The sequence below is a fragment of the Diadema setosum genome, chromosome 1, assembly GCF_964275005.1.
Source record: "Diadema setosum chromosome 1, eeDiaSeto1, whole genome shotgun sequence".
NCBI classification, from domain to species: domain Eukaryota; kingdom Metazoa; phylum Echinodermata; class Echinoidea; order Diadematoida; family Diadematidae; genus Diadema; species Diadema setosum.
Window position 1 is genome coordinate 1589588 of NC_092685.1, and position 19449 is coordinate 1609036.

General features: G+C 38.9%; 2 protein-coding genes across 2 annotated transcripts in view; one reads left to right on the top strand and one right to left on the bottom strand.

The window, feature by feature from the left end:
- The first annotated feature begins 5094 nt into the window (after positions 1 to 5094).
- On the top strand, positions 5095 to 14551 carry LOC140233072 (uncharacterized). The gene is made up of 5 exons (XM_072313193.1): positions 5095 to 5169; positions 7093 to 7488; positions 9015 to 9187; positions 9961 to 10045; positions 10892 to 14551. The coding sequence occupies exons 1-5, from the start codon at positions 5139 to 5141 to the stop codon at positions 11428 to 11430; spliced, it is 1224 nt and encodes a 407-aa protein (XP_072169294.1). The 5' UTR covers positions 5095 to 5138; the 3' UTR covers positions 11431 to 14551.
- A 294-nt stretch (positions 14552 to 14845) lies between these two features.
- Positions 14846 to 19449, bottom strand: part of LOC140233084 (eIF-2-alpha kinase GCN2-like) — a 39977-nt gene continuing 35373 nt past the window's right edge. The window contains exon 38 of the mRNA XM_072313201.1: positions 14846 to 18719. Coding sequence (XP_072169302.1) covers positions 18659 to 18719 — 61 coding nt within the window. The 3' untranslated portion in view covers positions 14846 to 18658. The remainder of the gene's footprint in view (positions 18720 to 19449) is intronic.

A 19449-nucleotide genomic window follows, 5' to 3' on the forward strand; every position in this document is an offset into this window, starting at 1 on the left:
TGATTAAAACGTCCACGTGTTACATAATTTTCCTTTCCCACGGAGTTAGGCATTTCCTCTATTATTCAGTCGAAAAGCTGTCGGGAATGATAAGTAGAGGTCGGTTCCCAGCAAAAAACTGACCAAAGATACACACAGGACACAGGACAATCAATCAAAACATCCCATAATCAATCAATTTGTCTCTCCTCTCCACGAAATCAAATCAAATCAAATCAAAACAAATCAGAGAGAGACTCCCACGGCAAACAACAACGACAAAGTGTTAACAATGGAGGTATTCATTTTATATAGGCTATCTGCCATAACTGTATGTCAGTATACTTGCAAATATTGCAGAACACCAACTATGACACGTTTACTCAATGCAATAAAAGCATTCTGGGTCTACTTCCCACCCCCCCCCCCCAAAAAAAGAGGATATTTCGAATTCAACATGAAAAAAAATGATTACAGTGCAATATAAATCTAACCCTTAGTCCACCTTCATTAAGCATAGGACCTGTCTAATGACAAATCAATTAAAGTCTTGATTCTGTTTTGTCGCATTGAATTTCAAATGTACTTTCGTATAGATGCTTCCCTATTCATCTAAACTGAAATGGATCTTTCAGATTATCCAAATGAAGCCCATTAATTCAAACCGAGGATATTGACTACCCTCTCATTAGATTAGCCAATAATGGAACAAAAAAGAGAACTCTGTTTTGTAGAAAGTAGTCTAGGATAATGAAAATAAACAATAGATATTGCAAATAACAACTTGTGTTTCCTAAAAATTCCCATAAAATAAAGATGAGGAAGAAAGGTTTGCCGTGACACCATGTGTATGTAGTCCATAGCCGGATCGTTGCTTGGCAGAACAAGAGCCTAGGAAGAGGAGAATTGAAGAGGGAAGCCACATATGGGGGTTGTAAGGAGGGCAAAAAGTGAAGAGTGCAATGGGGGACAGGGTAATGGGCTGGAAGTTGAAGTTGCACTAATGGAGACGGTAGGGAAAGGAACAGAGAGATTGGTAAGGAAGAATAGAGTGAGAATCGAGTAAGACGTTCGGAAATCGTTAGTAGGAGAAAGATGAAATGGAAGGGAAGAGGAAGAGGGAGGAGTCGGAGGTTGGAAAATCATGGAGATAGGAGAGAGAAGTGAAGGTTCATGACACCAAGCGAAGAACAAAGTCGGCGAACAGTGTCCATTTAAAGGGGCCCTGAAATCCAACTGCATGTTGATTTGTGTTGATTTATGATACCCTCAACATCACTTTTGCGGGGAAACGAATATCTAGAAACATTCCATTTTTATATCTTAAATGATTTTTTCTTCTATTTTTCTCCAGATTACTTGGGAACGCCCACAAAAAATCCCTCCAAACCAATATTCTTGAGATGACCTCATCTGTCAATCATTGCTAAAGTACTGAAATGTCTAACAAAAGACCTTGGAATGCACCTTCCTCTCGACTCAGCATAACTTGCATGTTTCTGTGATATTAATGTGACTAAACAAAAGACATGGCGAGGGAACATGCAAGTTATGCTGAGTCGAGGGGAAGGTGCATTCCAATGTCTCTTGTTAAACATTTCAGTACCTTAGCAATGATTGACAGATGAGGTCATCTCAGGAATAGTGGTTTGGAAGGATTTTTTGTGGGCGTTCCCAAGTAATCTGAAGAAAAATAGAAGAAAAATCATGTAAAATAGAAGAAAAAAATCATTAAAAATATATGGAATGTTTGTAGATATTTGTTTCACCGCAGAAGTGATGTTGAGGGTATCATAAATCAACACAAATCAACATGCATTTGGATTTCAGGGCCCCTTTAAGGACTACATACGCATGGTGTCACCGCAAACCTTTCTCCCTCATTTACTTCACCATGCACACCTTAACAACAACAACAACACACACACACACACACATAAAAAAAAAATGTTGATGCAAGATATTGTTACTGAATGTGGACATGATCTACAAATGCAGTGAAAACAATTTAAAAGGATGGTATAGTTTTGGTCGAGGTGGTCAGGCTGTATAGGTCTCCAACGTTCTTGTGACATAATGAAAAACTTCTAATGAAATATGAAAATAGCTCCAAAGGTGAATCGTTGCCGGGCGATATACCTGCGTCATTACGTAAAGGTTTTATGGAGATACCATGAGCCATTTCCAACTTCCAAGATATGGAGAAAAGGTGAAATTTTAGCATTTTTTTTTCCATTTTAACCTGGACCTTGGACCGCTCAGTCCAAAACTTTCCCTAGAAAACCTTTATGACAATACATGTATACACCAGGTTAAATGAAAATACCTCTGAAAATAGTGAAATTTTAGATAGTTAACCGTGATTTATGAAATTTGAGCTTGAACCCGCAACTAGGATGCATAAACTAACACTACGCGCGTGTCTCAACAAATCAGCATTCAACCGGCATTTCACCGCCTTGGAACAACTCCCTTCTCACTTCAAATGATTGCATAAGAACGGATAGTGAAATCAAACAGAGACCAATTGAAAAGCCATGTAAGAAGATGGTATAGGGTCTATGCGCGAATAAGTCAACAACTATGCTCAACTCGTCATCCTTTCACTTTAAAATCATTGTTGCTAAAGTGTGTAACTCTTTGCAGCAGTCTCTAATGAAAGAAATACGATCGATTTGTTATGTTTTATTCCATTCACTGACAAAATATTTCATTCAAAAATATGTTATACAAGTAGAGTAGGTCCTATTTGAAACCACAATTGAAAACCAGTTTGTGGAAGGGGATCCAGGTCAGGGGGATCTAGACAAGGGCGCCGGAAGCGGGGGGGGGGGGGGGAATTAGTGCCCCCTGTAACAAATAATTAATCACTGATTTAAAGACCAAAATGAACAATAAAGGCATATTTCTTGTCTAAATGTAGTAATTTCATAACTGAAAATGCAAAAATTTTCGCCCCTAACGGGGCGAAAATTATAATACACTAACAACATACAGTATTGTATCTATACACTAATAGGAACTTATGAGTAAATTTAGTGTATAGATGGTAGCCTCGTGTCCTCGAGTGTGCCCGCTGAAACATACCTTTAGTAAACCTTACATTTTTCATTTTCTTCTTTGTTTTCTAGCAGTATAAGAATTTTTTCATTGTTCGAACGATGCGATCACGTTTAAGCTTTTAATGAGTACATTTCAGATAAATTGCAAAGTGAAAGTGGCTCGCTTATTCTGCCCGTACTTATAGTAAAATGAAAATTTTCATAAGTTATTATCATAGTCCTTCGCAGTGATTTCTTTTACTATGTTTAATTCCTCAGAAATTTGATTTAAAATGCTCTATAAAAGCGACTTTTATACTCTGTTTTTACAAAAAGTCCCTACCGTGGGAGGGGGTATCCTCCTCCCACACCCTCCCCCGCTCGGTCGCTTCGCTCCCTCGCCGAGGATCTCACACCATCACATAATATATACCCCCGTATGTTAAGATCATATTTCTTCCAACTGATTATTTTTCAATATGTTAATTCCCTAGAAATTTGCTTTTAAATGTTCTATAAACGCGACTTTTATACTCTGTTTTCACAAAAAGTCCCTACCGTGGGAGGGGGTATCCCCCTTCCACACCCTCCCCCCGCTCGGTCGCTTCGCTCCCTCGCCGAGGATCTCGCACCATCACATTATTAATGTACTCCCGTATGTTATGATCATAGTCCTTCCGACTGATTTTTTCAATATGTTAATTCCCTAGAAATTTACTCTAAATTCTCTATAAACGCGACTTTTATACTCTGTTTTTACAAAAAGTCCCTACCGTGGGAGGGGGTATCCCCCCTCCCACACCCTCCCCCGCTCGGTCGCTTCACTCCCTCGCCGAGGATCTCACACCATCACATTATTATGTACTCCCGTATGTAATAATCATAGTCCTTCGCACTGATTATTTTTCACTATGTTTAATTCCTTAGAAATTTGCTTTTAAATGGTCTATAAACGCGACTTTTGTACCTTGTTTTACAAAAGCTCCCTACAGTGCATGGGGGGGGGGGATCCCCCTTTCCACACTCCCCCCCCCCCCCTCCCCCGCTCGCTCGCTCCGCTCCCGCGCCGAGGATCTCACATCGCACATAAAATAGTGCCCCCGTTGACATTTTGCCCCCCCCCCCCCCCAAAAAAAAAAAAAAAAAAAAAAAAAAACAAGAAGTGTTCCGGCGCGCTTGGATCTAGATCTCATCACAGCATCTCGTGTGAATGGGATCTTAAACACCCTGTCATACAACTAAAATTTGTTGACTATTTTGCTTCTTGCCACAATCAAGTGAGAATTACTATAGTATACAGCTTTATTTGCTTGGATTTGTTTTTTATTATGAAAGTTGTAGGTGCTGCATTACAAATCAAAATCACCTTTACGATAAAAGTTCCAGCACAATATCTAAGAAGAAAAGGTAATGTACAGGCCTACATGAAGTATAGGCCCTATAGGTCTAGTAGTAATAGGGAACTTAGTAGGTCCTACTATGACGTTGTCGTACATGTAATATTGACGATGATACTGCTGCTGCCAGTACTACTAGTACTGCATACTATCATTACAAATCAATGATAATAATTAATGATGATGATGATGATGATAATAATAATAATAATAATATTAATAATAATAATAATAATAATAATAATAATAATAATAATAATAATAATAATAATAATAATAATAATAATAACAATAACAATAATAATACAATGATAATGATATCAACGATGATGATAGTATGATAACGATAACAAATAATGCACTTTGCAATCATGAGGTGAACTTTATTATCTATCTCTGGATTTACAAGGATGATAAGAATATAATAGAAAATTAACCATCAAAGGTGCTTCATTCCATTTCAGGAAAGAGAGACTTCCATCTCCCTGGGGCCTGGTTTAATGGCTGTACAGATCAAACAAGCTAGCCTAATTAGAGATGAGGGAGAGAGACGAATAGGCCTACCTCCCTGATGTTAAAATGTCTTTGTTTTCACTTCACAGAGTTGTTGTAATATTATCTCCTTTGTTTTTCGCCGATAGCTAGTTAGCCACGCATGCGTGATAAGACGATCCCATTCACAGAATTTTACGACGAAAGTGGAACACAAGAGAAAGGCGTCATGGACACCCGTTCATCTTCATCAGGATCAGGTAAATAATTGCCCATGTCTGTACCGGCGGGTATTGATACCTTCTGTTGCCGTACTTGTCGCTAGAGTAAAGGATTTTAAATGAAAACGTCTTGTGAAATGTTAATGAAATTCCTGCATTAGTCCCACTCGTGCATTATAATGTAAGTTTTACTGTTACATGTCGGCTATGCTATGAGGCGCGATTGTGTTGTGCTGTAAAAATAGACTAGTAGCTGCGTGATGTGCATGCATGGGCAAAATCGTGAAATATGCCCCACCGCAGTGCGCGTGCACCCGTGCGTTAGCAAGCAAGGGTAGGTCCTAGGGTTAGGGTTAGGTAGGGTTGTATTTATGGTTAAATTGGCCGTTAAATTAGTTGAGGGACATTAATAGGGAGTCCTTCCGAGAAGAAAGGGAGGACGAAAGATGCTATGCTGTGGAAATCGGCCCCACCGCTGTATCAATTTCGCATAAACGCCGTTTGGTGGGGCCGCATTCACGAGTATTATACTGTGGAAGGAAGCCCCACCGCCGTGCTTACCTACCGATGAACGCCACACGGTGGGGCTGAATTCACAAGTATAAATAGGCGAGCCGCCGTAGTATTGGTACGGACACGCAGTGGTGGGGCCTATTTCACGAGTATGCCCATGCATGCGCATGCCTGTGGAGGTTGTGCCTCGAATGTGCTGCACCTGACCTGTATGGAGAGAATTATCAATGAAAACATGAGCTTGCCTGACCGCGCAATGCATTGGCATACTCGTGTAATAGGTCCCACCACTGTACTGTCTGTGTGTTGGCTTACTAAATATTACGGGGCTAAATCGTGATATCGGTCTCCTCTTGTTCTGCGTGTGCGTCTTCACAGATGGGATGTGCAAAGTCTATGGAGGTTGAAAGTAGTCACCAGCTATGACGAAATGAATGGTGATGAATGGAGTGGTGGACTATTTCACGATAATGCCACACTGTTACTAGTGTTTAGGGAGCTGTGTGGCGTTCATTCAATGGTAGGGCCTACATACATGTAGTCTTAACTTTAAAGCACAGTTTGAGTGGTGAGACGTTCTTGCTGCAGAGTAGATGTGATTAGTATAATACTTGTGAAATGCAGGAGAGGCCCCACCAAATGGTGTTTTTAGGCATGATTGATACAGCAGTGGGTCAATTTCCGCAGCATGGTTATGGGATAGCATCTTGCGTCCTTCCTTCTTTCCTTTTTTTCTTCTTTTCTTTCATTTTATCTTTCTTTTCTTTCTTCCTTTTATTCTTTGAAAGACTTCCTAGTGTCCTTCGACTTATTTAACCATAGATACAACCGTAACCCTAACCTAACCTTGATTGCTAACACGTGGATGCCAGCACCCTGTGGTAAGACATAGATCTATATCATGTTTTTACCACGGATCAAGACTCTTCTGTAAAGTCAAGACAAATTTTAGTCCACATCTTCAGCCTGTTTCTTTTAAATGTTCTACTTACAGTACGGTACAAGCATGTATTCCTCAATAAAGAATGATGTGTTTGCGTAAACTTCTTTGAGTTTGTGCAGTTGCAATCAAGTAGATCTACATGCATTCCATTTGGACACAAATGATAGACAGGTGACTTGATGGTACACAATGTACTGCTGTAGCTTTGACATGCCCAGCTCCTGTGACAAATACTTGTAGACATACATGTATACTGTAGAATGAGTCAGCAGTTAGTTTGCAAAATTGCCCATGACACACACACACACACATGTAAAATGTCAACTGCAGTGTGATGGTGATGACGAGTGGAAGGGCATGATTTCACAAAGTGATTCATTGCATGATACAAACTGTAGTTAGTTAGCCACCAAAGAGAGACTTCGTAATTAGAATAAAGCTGTGTCGCACCAAAATGGATATTTTGAGACACGTTCCCTCTCTTGTTGGTTCCTTTTCTATTAAAGGTGAGATGAGCATAAACATGGCAGCTGCCAACCAGATGGCCATGGACATTGTTGTACAGCATGCCCTTCCACTCGCCCGTGGGCCTCGCTCAATCAAGCCCCATGGCCGCAAATACAACTCGTACACGCCTGAAATGCGCACCCGCATCGCAAAGTACGCCATGATGGCTGGGGACCTGGAAGCAGCCCAGCACTTTAGCCGCGAGCTCGGCCACAAGGTGGCAGTCACCAGTGTGTGGCGCTTCAGGAAAACCTACACAAGAGAGCTGAAGAGGCTACACCAAGAAGGCGGGGCTAATGTGGCAGCAGTGTCTATGGGAGACAGACGGAGGGGGGGATCCAGGAGGGGGCTGAGATCAAGGGGCATGGTTCTAGAACCTTGTCTACATGCAGGAGGTACATATTGTACACCTGTCTTTGGGGCAGTGGACGCATTTTATTTTGGCATCTAGTCATTTTTTTCCCAGCCATTTGATTTCATTTGTCCACTCATGATGATAGGGCAAAGTGATACAATTCAATTTGCTGTAGTTTTGTACACTCCCAGCTACTATCCCCCCCCCCCCCCCAGCCTAAAAAAAGACCACACACACACAAAAAAAAAAAACCATGACAACCCAACAGAAACAAAAGACAAAGTATTTTCTGCTCTTTATTTCAGACATTCAGAGAAACTGTGTGGTGTGTATGTGTCTGTGAAGTGACAGCTCCTGTTGCAAACGCATCATATTCATTTTTGCTATGATAACGAAAATGTAGAGTAATAATGTAGAATAGTAGATAGATTGCCTTCGAAAGATACATACTTTCAGTTTAAAAAAGGAATGCTGCAATTATTTGAAGTATAGAGAACATTTGACCTGGTTCAGCCATTATACTACTTGTGTCTTCTTTTTATGCCTCCGCCAACCAAGTGGCCGGAGGCATTGTGTTTTCGGGTCGTCCGTCCGTCCGTCCGTCCGTCCGTACGTACGTCCGTACGTCCGTCCGTCCCGTTTTGTTTTTGTCGATATCTCAAGAACCGTGTGGTGGTTTTGCATCAAACTTGGTATGAGGGTATATCCTTGGGGGATGATACTTTGTGTGGATTTTAGGGTCACAGGGTCAAAGGTCACAGGTTATTTTGTGAAAAAAAAAATTGAAATTTCATGTTTTTCTCCATATCTCGCAAATGGTTCAAGGTATCTTCATGGAACTTAGTATATATGCTTGTACCGATGGGCAGTGATTATCTAGGGAAGTTGGGGGTCATGGGTCAAAGGTCATGGGTCAAAGGTCAAGGTCAACTCCTCAAAATATAACTACTTTCCTTATATTTATGCAATGCCTGAAGGATTTTTTTAAAACTTGATGTATGCATGTATAACCCAATATATATTCTGTGGGAAGTTTCTTGCCAAAAGGTCAAAAGGTCAAAGGTCAAGTGAAAGTGCTAAATTGCACTTTTTCCTCCATATCTCAAAAATAACTCAAGGTATTGTCATGAAACTTACATATTTATGCATGTTCTACCTAACAGTGATTCTCTTTGGAACTGTGGGGTCAAAGGTCAAAGGCCAGGTTTCGATAATACTATTTTACCATTTGATACTGAAATTATACTTTTTCTCAATACCTTGAAAATTACTCAATGCATAAACTTGTAAAAGGGTCAAAAGTCAAGTGAAAATCATCAGTTCCCCCAAATACCTGCACTCTGACGTTTTAATCATTCATCCAATTGAACCTAGTTCTAGGAAAGTGAACATTCAGCACATTTGTGGCAAACCTGTCATTTTAATATTTTGCCAATTGTGTGAAACTGTCATCACACATTGTCAAGACATTGTACTATAGACCTATTAGGAGAACCATGTATTATGGCGGAGGCATACACCAGTCGCCGTAGCGACATTTCTAGTTTTATTTTGCCATTGCCTCAGGCCGTGAGCAGCAGATGGAGGAGGGTGGCAACGGAGACTGGATTCCACCCACGGAGGCTGAGATGAAAGTCCTTCAAGCTAAAAAGGAAAGATCGGACAAGATTAGCAAGCTGATGGGGGACTACCTTCTGAAAGGCTATCGCATGCTGGCCACCACCTGTGGGGTCTGCTCGGTAAGAAGATCTGTAGTGGTCGGGAACTAGCCATTTCAGTGGCGTGAATATGAAAATGCTCTCGTCAGAAGTCGGATGCACTGGTGAAAATTCACTAGTCACTGACCTGTAACATGGAAGTGATAGGTCACCTCTGTGAATTAAAATGTGTCATAAACATTGTAAGAGATTTGCCAAAATGCAATGTGATTTGGAGTACCAGTAGTTTGAAATAACTACACGCTTGGTAAAGGAGAAGTGTATGTGTCTGTAATGCATTTGTAGTTTCCTTTATCATGTAATGAACTGTATGATAGAATAACAAATAGAATAAAAGAAAAATGCAACTCACTGACTTATATCATTTTTGTCAGTGATGTAGTTGAGGACCAAAACCAGTCTGATTCTTCCCTTGGTCATCAGTTGCTTTACATATTCAAATCAGCATCAGTCAATGAGCTGAACCATGAAGGTGGTGCCTTTCAAAATTGCAATATATGTGTGGCCACCTCTTGGAGCACCTGGCACATACATTAATAATGATCATAAGGAATCAAACAAGCACCCAATATTGGGTGGAAATAATTGCTCTGGAAGGTGAAGGGTTAATGTTATATACAAAGCATGAAGAAATATTTAACTTGATTAAGAGGAATACAAATGAATGATATGTTTGGAGATTGTGATGGGAGTAATGTATGGCTGACTTGATAGGCGGAGACTTCATTGTATGTATGATGTAAGGTGGCTGTCTGACTTTGAAGATCTGATGTCATATTTTTCTCTCCCTACAGAACATCCTACTGAGGGACAAACAGCAGAGGGACTACTGTGTGGCTTGTAATGAGCTGGACACAGAACACGCCAAGGATGATCCAGGTTTGTACTCAATGATAGCATGGTGTTTGATGACACCATGCACCATTTAAATAATACACCATTAAATGATACACCATATAAGTGATACACCATATGAATGATACACCATATAAATGATACACCATGTAAAATGATACACCATTTAAATGATATACCATATAAACGATACATCATGTAAATAATACGCAATATAAATGATACACCATTTCAATGATACACAATACAAATGATACACCATGTAAAATGATACACCATTTAAATGATATACCATATAAATGATACACCATGTAAATGATAACACCATATAAATATTACACCATTTAAATGATACACCATTGAAATGATACACCATATAAATGATACACCATGTAAATGATACACCATATAAATGTTACACCCTTTAAATGATACACCATTGAAATGATACACCATATAAATTATACATTATATCATTGAATCACTAAAGAGATGATATACCATATAAAATGTAAAATGAGGGAACCGCTCCGGCAATTCTAGACAGAGTTAGATATAGGCAAGTCCTCGACCTTGGCTTGTTTTCTTCTTTCACTTTGTGTGTGTATAGAAGGAGGACAATGAAATGTGTTATATACTGTGTGATGATGCTTTAGCTAGTGTCATTTACTTCAGATGTACAAGTATAATCAATTGAAAGAAAAACACCAATTGGAATGAAATAAAATGAATGATTAGATGTCTTGAGAAGTGAAGTAGTGGCATGCAAAAAATTTGTAGGATATAGGTATCCATTACCAAAATTTGAAGAAGTAGATTTTATGATGTGACTCTCCCATGTCTTGTCTGCCCTTTTCCACCTTGGAGCAGCACTGAGTGCCGAAGCAGCGAGGTCTCAGGTGAGAGAACGTGAGCTGATCATGGCCACACCTCCAGAGAGTGCTCAAATCTTAGAACAACACAACGGAGGAGACTTGGTCACCCCATCCTTGTGTATGTCCACTGCATCTCTTGGTGCCTTGCAGAATTCTGAACTGTCCACCCTGGGTACCCCAGCACTCAGGGTTCAGCACATACAATCATTAGCAACTCCGTCCCCGAATCCACAGGCTACCGTCCTGCCACAGGCTGTTGGACTGGCCACCAACTCAGCATCTGCCTACCCTGCAGATAACCCTCCACTGCACGGCCACCAAACCCTGCAGAGAGCTGAGGGGACAGCAAATGGTCCCAGCAGGGCAGACGCTGTGGTCAAGCATTCTATGGACTCGGTGCTGGACAAGCTGACTTGGGCCAGTGAGGAGCTGGGAAAGACTGGAGCAGTGGACACCAGCACCCAGCTCTGTCGTCTAATCCAGGCGTGTGCAGAAGCCCTGGAGAGCTTGAAAGGTGCCTCACAGACTGGCTAGCTGGCTTAATGGAGACAACAGCATCATGCATTCAACCGCAACACATGATAGGGTCTCAGCTGTATTAATTCATATGCAGTGCTGCAACAGCTATGGACTCCATACCTGCGCCAATAATCAAGCTAGCTTTTTATAAATGGTGTTAATGACAACTTTGTGCTCCCAGCAAGCAGTGTTCAATATCAAGAACTGGTAATACAAGACTCTTTTATCATGTAGGAGCTTTGTTACAGTTGGATTGGTGTCATTCTTGGTTATATTTTATAACTGGAAAGTCAAGAAGTCTGCAACCTAGCCACTAGGGCTGAGACAACCATGTTTGGTCACATCTTAATAATTTGGCTTACCAGTATCCATCCAAGGTGGCCTTGTCATCGTATGTGTTCTTCTCGTAGAGGGCTCGACATCATTATCACCCAACATTGTCAGGTGCCTCCTTCATTTGTGAGTCAAGAGGAAGGAAAACTGAGTGTAAGGATGTAAACACCTGTTCTAATTCAGCCACACCAATCTCAAGTGGCCAAACGATCTGGAAATTTCTTACAACCAGCTAATTTTTTTTTTCTTTTTATCCAAAGAAGAATTTTACTTGCCAGAAACAAAAGTCCAAAGATATAAGAAAATGATATAGAAAATCACTTGGAAGTCAAGAGCTTGATGACAAAACAATAATTTGAATAAACAGCAAATTATGTGGGTCACATGCTTAAACACAATGGAGGAACAAACTTGGTTTGATTGAGTGTTGGTGTTGCATTGCTTTGGGACTTCATCACGTGAGTGTTAGAAAATTGCTGAGATAAAATGAAAGTGTGTTGCATCACTACACACTACACAGTCATTATCTCCGGGCTTCTGTATGGTTGACTTCTTTGGTTTGAAGGGGAGGGGGAGTGAAAAAAAAGGTGGCTTCAAAATATACAGCTTGCCCAGTTTGGGCAGGCATTTTTTTTCTCATTGTTCCAAAACACTTTTCCAAATTTTGATTTTCAATTGCCCCGGGCAATTAGGCAAGCACTTACGTTGCGCCCTGTGTAGGCATATGTTTAATGAAAGGTGAAAGTCCATTGCAAACACTCCAAAAAGTCCTGAAATGTCATCAAATGCACCCTGTAGGTTGCTCTCCACTTTGGAATTCCATCAACATTTCTTGGAAAGTATTGATAAACAACCTTTGCATCAGCATTGCCCTAGCGAGATTAAAGAATGCCCTTGTTTAAAGGTTTCTAAGATATCGTTAGGCAGGAAATATCAATTATAGCATTATAGCATTATGTCCCTGGCATTTGTGATTATGTTGATTCAATGAGAGGGTGATGTTACTGGTCATGAACACATTTCTCCTTGAAATCCTTACCAATGTTGGGCAGATACAGGGTAAGTTTTGTGATGTTCAGCTGATACAGGTAAAACTTTTAGCACATATCACAACATATTCTTAAGATAGTGGAAGATTGTATGCATGCCATATTTTGTTTGAAATACATGTATCAGAGAAAATAAACTGATTGTAGGTAAATTCAAATGTGCTAGTCTCAAACCATGTGTGACCATTTTTCTATTATTCTAGGAATACATTGATACCATGTCATAGCATGGTCACCAGGACCACTGATTTTACTTCATTATGACTTGTGTGAGCTTTCACGATAACATATGACTACGTGTATTTGTACTGCACACCTCTTCTTTCTCTAAAAAAAAACCCCGAGCATTGGTACATGTAACCATGTAAGCAAAAGTAAATCACCTTGCGGAGATAGGTCATCGTGTGCTGTAGTTTATATGGTATATTTGGAGATTTTCCTGAAGACATCATGTATTGTGTATGTATCAAGATTTCATGGCATCAGGTTTGTTCAGCATATTCTAGCCAGCATTGTCATATGAAAATGCTTCAGATTATTTAAAAAAGAAAAAAAAAAAGGACTCCCAACCCCTTCCTCTTAGTATGAAAGAGCTGCAAAGCAAAGTATTTATTGAAGCCTCCCAGCGATATACAGTGCACTCCCCTTATAACAAACACAGTTATAACGAAATTCTGGTTACAACAAAGCAAAATGAATGTTTTTCTATTGTTTTTTTGTTCTGTTATAACGAAATTTTAATATAACGAAAGAAACTGGCGGTCCTGATGACTTCATTATAATGGGAGTCCACTGTAGTTATGTTTTACTCTAGACCTGGTAGTGTTGGGATACCGTGGAGTGGGAGGAATGGCTCTAATCAGATATGATCGAGAATCCCTACAATTTTGTGTACAGCTTTTTATCACCGATCTCGACGTAAGTACAGGGGAAACTCGATATAACGAGAAGGTCAGGACCGAGCAGTTCTCCCCATACAGTGCACTCACGTTATAACAAACATGGTAATAACGAAATTCCGGTGACAAGGAAGTAAAAATTCAGACCGCAACATTATCCGCTCTATGTATTTCTATTGTTTGTTTGTTTAAAACAAAATTTCGATATAAGAAAAGAAAACTGCCGGTCCCGATGACTTCGTTATAACGGGAGTCCACTGTAATAACTGATATCTCATTTTAGCAGTGTTCATTATATTGAGTTTCTCCTGTACACAAACAGCCACAGAATCTCCAGTGGAGTCTACCATTACAGACGAGTGTATGCTTCAAATGCACATACATTGTATTCACTGACATGTGGCTTACGGGAGCCATTTGTGGTTCTCAAATGTACCTCGGTGGGGGGTGAAAAAAGATCTATTCAATTGTACCACCCGTGTTTCCCTATACTACTGGGTCTTAAGTAAAAAATTTATCCTGTTTTCTATGTTCAGTCATTTTTGTTACATGTGTACATACAGTGGACTCCCATTATAATGAAGTCCTCGGGACCATATTCTTTTATTATGTCGAAATTTCTTTGTATCCGAACAAACAAACAATAAAAAACATAGAGCTGAAAGTGTTGCAACCTGAATTTTTACTTCGTTGTAACCATAGTTTCTTTATAACTGTTTGTTATAACGGGAGTGCACTGTAACAATACCTATGAGTATGTACCTCTTTGATATTTCCGTTGTTATACCATTTAATTTGTTGTACGTATTTATAACTTGAGGCCACATATTCAAAAGATTAAACTGTAGTAAAGTATATTCTGTTTCTAGCATTCCCTGGTCTTTGTATACTGTTACCATTTGATTTATGTAGAAATTATATTGGCACATGATTAGAATGAGTATACATGTACTCCTGGACAATAGCTTCTAAAGACATAATGCATTAATAATGACAAGAGATGGAACAGGACATAATTTATCTTCTTTTCTCCTCTCACCTTCTCTCTCTCTTTAACTCTCTTTCCCCTTCTTTCTTCTCTCATTATCATGAACACAGAGTGGGCAAATACATAGAGCACACAATTACAAAACTATATTTACTAGGAGCTTGTATGAAAAAGTGCAATCAATATATTCAAGAGTTTTGGATAACGGCTGTCCAAGCACAGAGCTTCCCATCTTATGGGAAGAGTACATAATAAGGCAATTTTCTCAGATGTTATAGATACTACTATGCTATTAGCAGTACAGGGTAAACAAAGTATCAACATGTTAATTGAGCAGATCCAAAGATGAGAGACTAACAGCAATGCTGTAAAATAAATTACTATCATTATGTTCCATTATTTACATTTGATTGTGCATTGCCTTGGATGCAGCTGCAAATATCAAGTTTCACACATAAATAGTAAAGTGGTCACCACTTTGCTGGGTGAACAAATGGTAAATACAGTATTAATTCATATCACAATTTTCAATTGATCAGATCTATAAAGGCATGAGCAAGTAGTCAACTCAAGCCAGTTTAGATATGTGCGATTCTCATTAACATTTATGGTCCTTTCAAGGATTGTATAGGTGGTATGTTCTACTTTATTAGTAGCATAATAAACCGCATTTTGCATGCTCTTCATCAAAGACAATATAGGTATGAAAAAAGAGCTTAAAATTTTCTTCCAAAAAGTTGGTCAGTACCATCTCCATACCACCCAAAGTTACAGCTCATTAACTGTGATCAACTTTTTTGTTTTCATTTGTGGATTAACAAACCCAATTTTGTTGTCGGTTTAACAAACTTTAGGAATAAGAAACATTGATCTCTCATGTACATTTGCAATTATAGAGTGGCTATAAGATACAGTAACACCATTGACAAGCTCAACAGAAGTTGCTGCATATCAAGACATGCTCCGGTAATGTTTAAAAAAAGGGGGAGGAGCAAACACTATGTTATCATTTTTTTTTTTTAATGGTAACATTTACTGAACACAGGTTTGTGGACAGAAGTGGCATGTCCAGTGACAGTATAAATGGTACCAATTACAAGATATAGTGTACTGGTATTGAGTTGACTGATCTGGAACATATAATCCCCTTCTAGGATGGTCCACAACAGGGCTACTACAACAATCTCTAGCTTCATTGATTTTCTGATCAATCAAGAACAAATGATATCAAATGTCGATTACAAAGTCATGTTTAGTCTTATCACAGAATTTTTTTTTTTTTTAACACCAAAACATGAATTAATTTACTGTATATTTCAATGCAAAGCAGAGTCATAATCTGGCAAGCAAAAGAAGCAAAATATTATAGGGGTTTTTTTTGTCATTGAGTGACCACTGGAGGTGGGTTTTATTATTGTTGAAAGAAGATTTTTTTTTTTTTTTTTTTAATACTTGTGAGCATCTCAAATGTGTGTTGAGTTTCCTACATATATGTTGTAAGGTTTCCTGATAACATGAGAAATTTCATTTTGTGACTTGTGTGTGTGATTAAGGGGTGTGTGTGTTTGGATAACATTTCTCCTGAACACCCTCAGAATTACAAACATGTACTGAATAAAATTATTTCATTAGATCTATTAAAAAAAAAAGAGTAAAAAGAGGAGCCTCACTTTTGTCCACGACAGTCTTCTATTGTGAGTTGCCTCAAAAAATTTCAGTTGAACACAACAAACATTTATTTTGAGAACAGGTTGGCTCAAAAAAGGAGAGGAAACTGACTAAGCAAACACAAGAGTAATTGTGACATTTTGAAACAAATATTAACCCAGACTGCAAACACGCACGCTGTATTATTCAAGGCTGAATCAATACTCGCAAACGTAATTGTGACTGCAAGTGACAATGCCTAGAATGGATTTGTAGGTCGCGATCATGACCTCTACTACATCATGCAGTGAAGCTAGAAGTTGACAGCTTCAAACCTGCATAACTCAGATTACATTGCTTGTTGAAGTCATTATAAAAACATAAATCACCCATGAGGTAACAGGAGGGAAGCCATCACACACATCACACAATATCTGCCTAGACAGTACAGTTTCATTGGAGTCGGAGCAAAGCAGGGGGCATTTCATGAAGCATTTTGTGCGACAATGTTGTCAGACAAATTTCCTCTCGGCCAATCAGATGCAAGGATTTCAGCATCATGTAACAGTTTGTAAGAAAAATATCCGACCAAAACTCTTCATGAAATGCCCCCCAGAAGTTGCAAGTCCCGAGATAATCCAACATGTAGTCAACATTCAGTAAGAATCAGAATATTTTCACTATCATGCAGGCTCTCACTTGGAATGCAATAAAGCCGTCTGGTATGTTTGTTTGGAATGAAGTTCTTGATACATACACGAATGTAAAGATTTATGATGTGCACTCAGTATAAACAACAAGAAATGCCCGTATTGTAGAATTTTGGGCAAACCTTGCACTGATGTCACTTATTTGTTTTATCTACAAAGACACTTGATTTGTCTTCTTTAAAGATAACAAAACCAATCTAACTTTACTAAAAGCAAATTGAGTGTTAAATAAACTGATGTCTTTTGATTGCAGTATTTGGAATTTCAAACTGATTTATCTTCGAAATCATATGCACTGAATTTTTCTTTACATTACTCAACTGTCAATTAGATAGTTGGTTTTGTGTAAAAAAAAAAATACTCTTGGATTAATACACTTTGCCTTTAAACCCAAGGCAAAAACACATTTCAGTTTGTCTGCAGTTCTAAGAGATAGAGCTCAAGAAAAGATTGATCAAGGTTAAACCATAGTTTACCAAAACAGACATTTCAAGACAATTTCTGTTATCTTCTGCATGGTGTCCACATTGTACTGAGAGCAAAGGGTAGAAAGACAAATTCAAGATGAAAACTTATTGAAATCATCTCACACTGATCTTTGTTTGGTCTCCCATTACAGTACACAAATCAATTCTCTTCATTCATGCCTCTGTCAAATATTTGCCAATCGTCCATCACAATTCTGATGGAGTGAAAAAAAACACAACACCACCACCACAAAACATTTCACCAAACTCTTTGCTTGTTTTTATGACAGCCTTATCCCATCTCATGAAATGAGGTACTTTGTTTAGTTAACCTCCATCTGGTATGGCTTGGTGTATTTGCACACAAAACTTCTCATGCACTAGTCTCTCACAAGGCCTTGAGTGAGTTGATGACACAGAGCTGAAAGTATGGGGACCTCTAACAAGTGGTAACATGATCTAATATCTTTCTTGCTGCTCACCATTACAGTTTCAATAGTCATGGAGTAACCATAAGATGTTATGTTTGCTTCAGCTGCCATTAGAGTTCGTTGACCTACACATTGTCTTATCATCTGCTGTCAGCTGTACTGATTCTGAAAACAATTCTCTCCATGGATGGCTAGCAGCAGAGGGTCATAGGTCACAGGGTCAAATATTCAAATAATTCCTGTGTTCCTGCCATAATCCATCTCAAACATGACTACCCATTGGTTGTCACAGCAGGACCTGATAACTGTCCCCTAGCTACTGACCACTAACTCTGAGTCGTAACTTGACACTGAAACTGTCCTCTCCTTCTCCTTCCCAAGCTTTGGGACATAAATGACCTCTGTCTGTATTGACTACAAACCAAACGTCCATAACAAACTGAATCCTCCCTGTCAGCACCAAGGGAGGTTTATTTTATGACCTTCAAAACATCCTGTCTTTACCGCTGGTCAGCCATGGGTCCAAACATGACCTTGAAAACTTCCTGTCCCTATGGATGGTCAGCCAAAGATCATCTTGAAAACCTTCCATCTTTACTGACCATCAGCCAAGGATCATAACATGACCTTGAAAACCTCCTGTTTTTACTGACCATTAGCCAAGGGTTTACAACATGACCTTGAAAACCCTCCTGTCTTCACTGACCGTTAGCCAAAGGTCATAACATGACCTTGAAGCCATCTTCTCTGTAAGAGTAGAGCACCAAGGTCACAGTGCTCCTGGAGAGAAAAACACAGAAAGGAAAAATACTTCAAACTCTCCATCTGAGATAAGAAATAGCTTTTCACTTTTTATACCTTATATAATCTCATGACCATAAATTTGCCAACTTCCTGGTTTCAAACATTCAATTACTTGCATCAGTGTGTAATACAGAGTAAATAAGTGAGATTAAGTGTACACTGTTCACGGTGACACTGTCTACCTCAGAGCAATTACTGCACAATAGCACATTCATTTATTAATTTATCTATTTGCTTATTCATAGAAATTGATTCCTATATCTATCAATCTATCTGTCTATATACCAAATTTAATACACTTATCTTCTTGATCTCTAGCTAATAAGTACATGTAACAGTTTGCATTTACTGACACAGTAGTCATAAACAGCAGGGTACTGTATTCATCATATGAAGAGTTTGTTTGCAAAAACTGATAAGTCCATTTTTGAAGGTTTTGAAGTACGGTCTCTGTCATAAAGTACAAAATAATACCTATTAATGATATATTGGTCACTACATATAAAGGTATATTTTTGAAGTTACGGTCAGAAGAAGCAAAAATTTTCTCATTATTCTCTTTATTTTTCTTGACCTTTAATCGCAAATATCTCCATTTGACAAATATGGACTTATCGGTTTTTGCAAACAAACTCTTCATATATTTTCACAGGGTTTTTATTTGCAAGAATTTCGTAAGTCGGACCGTGCTATTCACAAATTTAAC

Bases quoted from the DNA above. Each gene is read 5' to 3' on its own strand.
- LOC140233072 (XM_072313193.1), top strand. From the start codon at position 5,139: ATGGACACCCGTTCATCTTCATCAGGATCAG. The intron at 9,188-9,960 runs GTAAGAAGATCT...CTCTCCCTACAG, and splicing joins CCACCTGTGGGGTCTGCTCG to AACATCCTACTGAGGGACAA. The intron at 10,046-10,891 runs GTTTGTACTCAA...ACCTTGGAGCAG, and splicing joins ACACGCCAAGGATGATCCAG to CACTGAGTGCCGAAGCAGCG.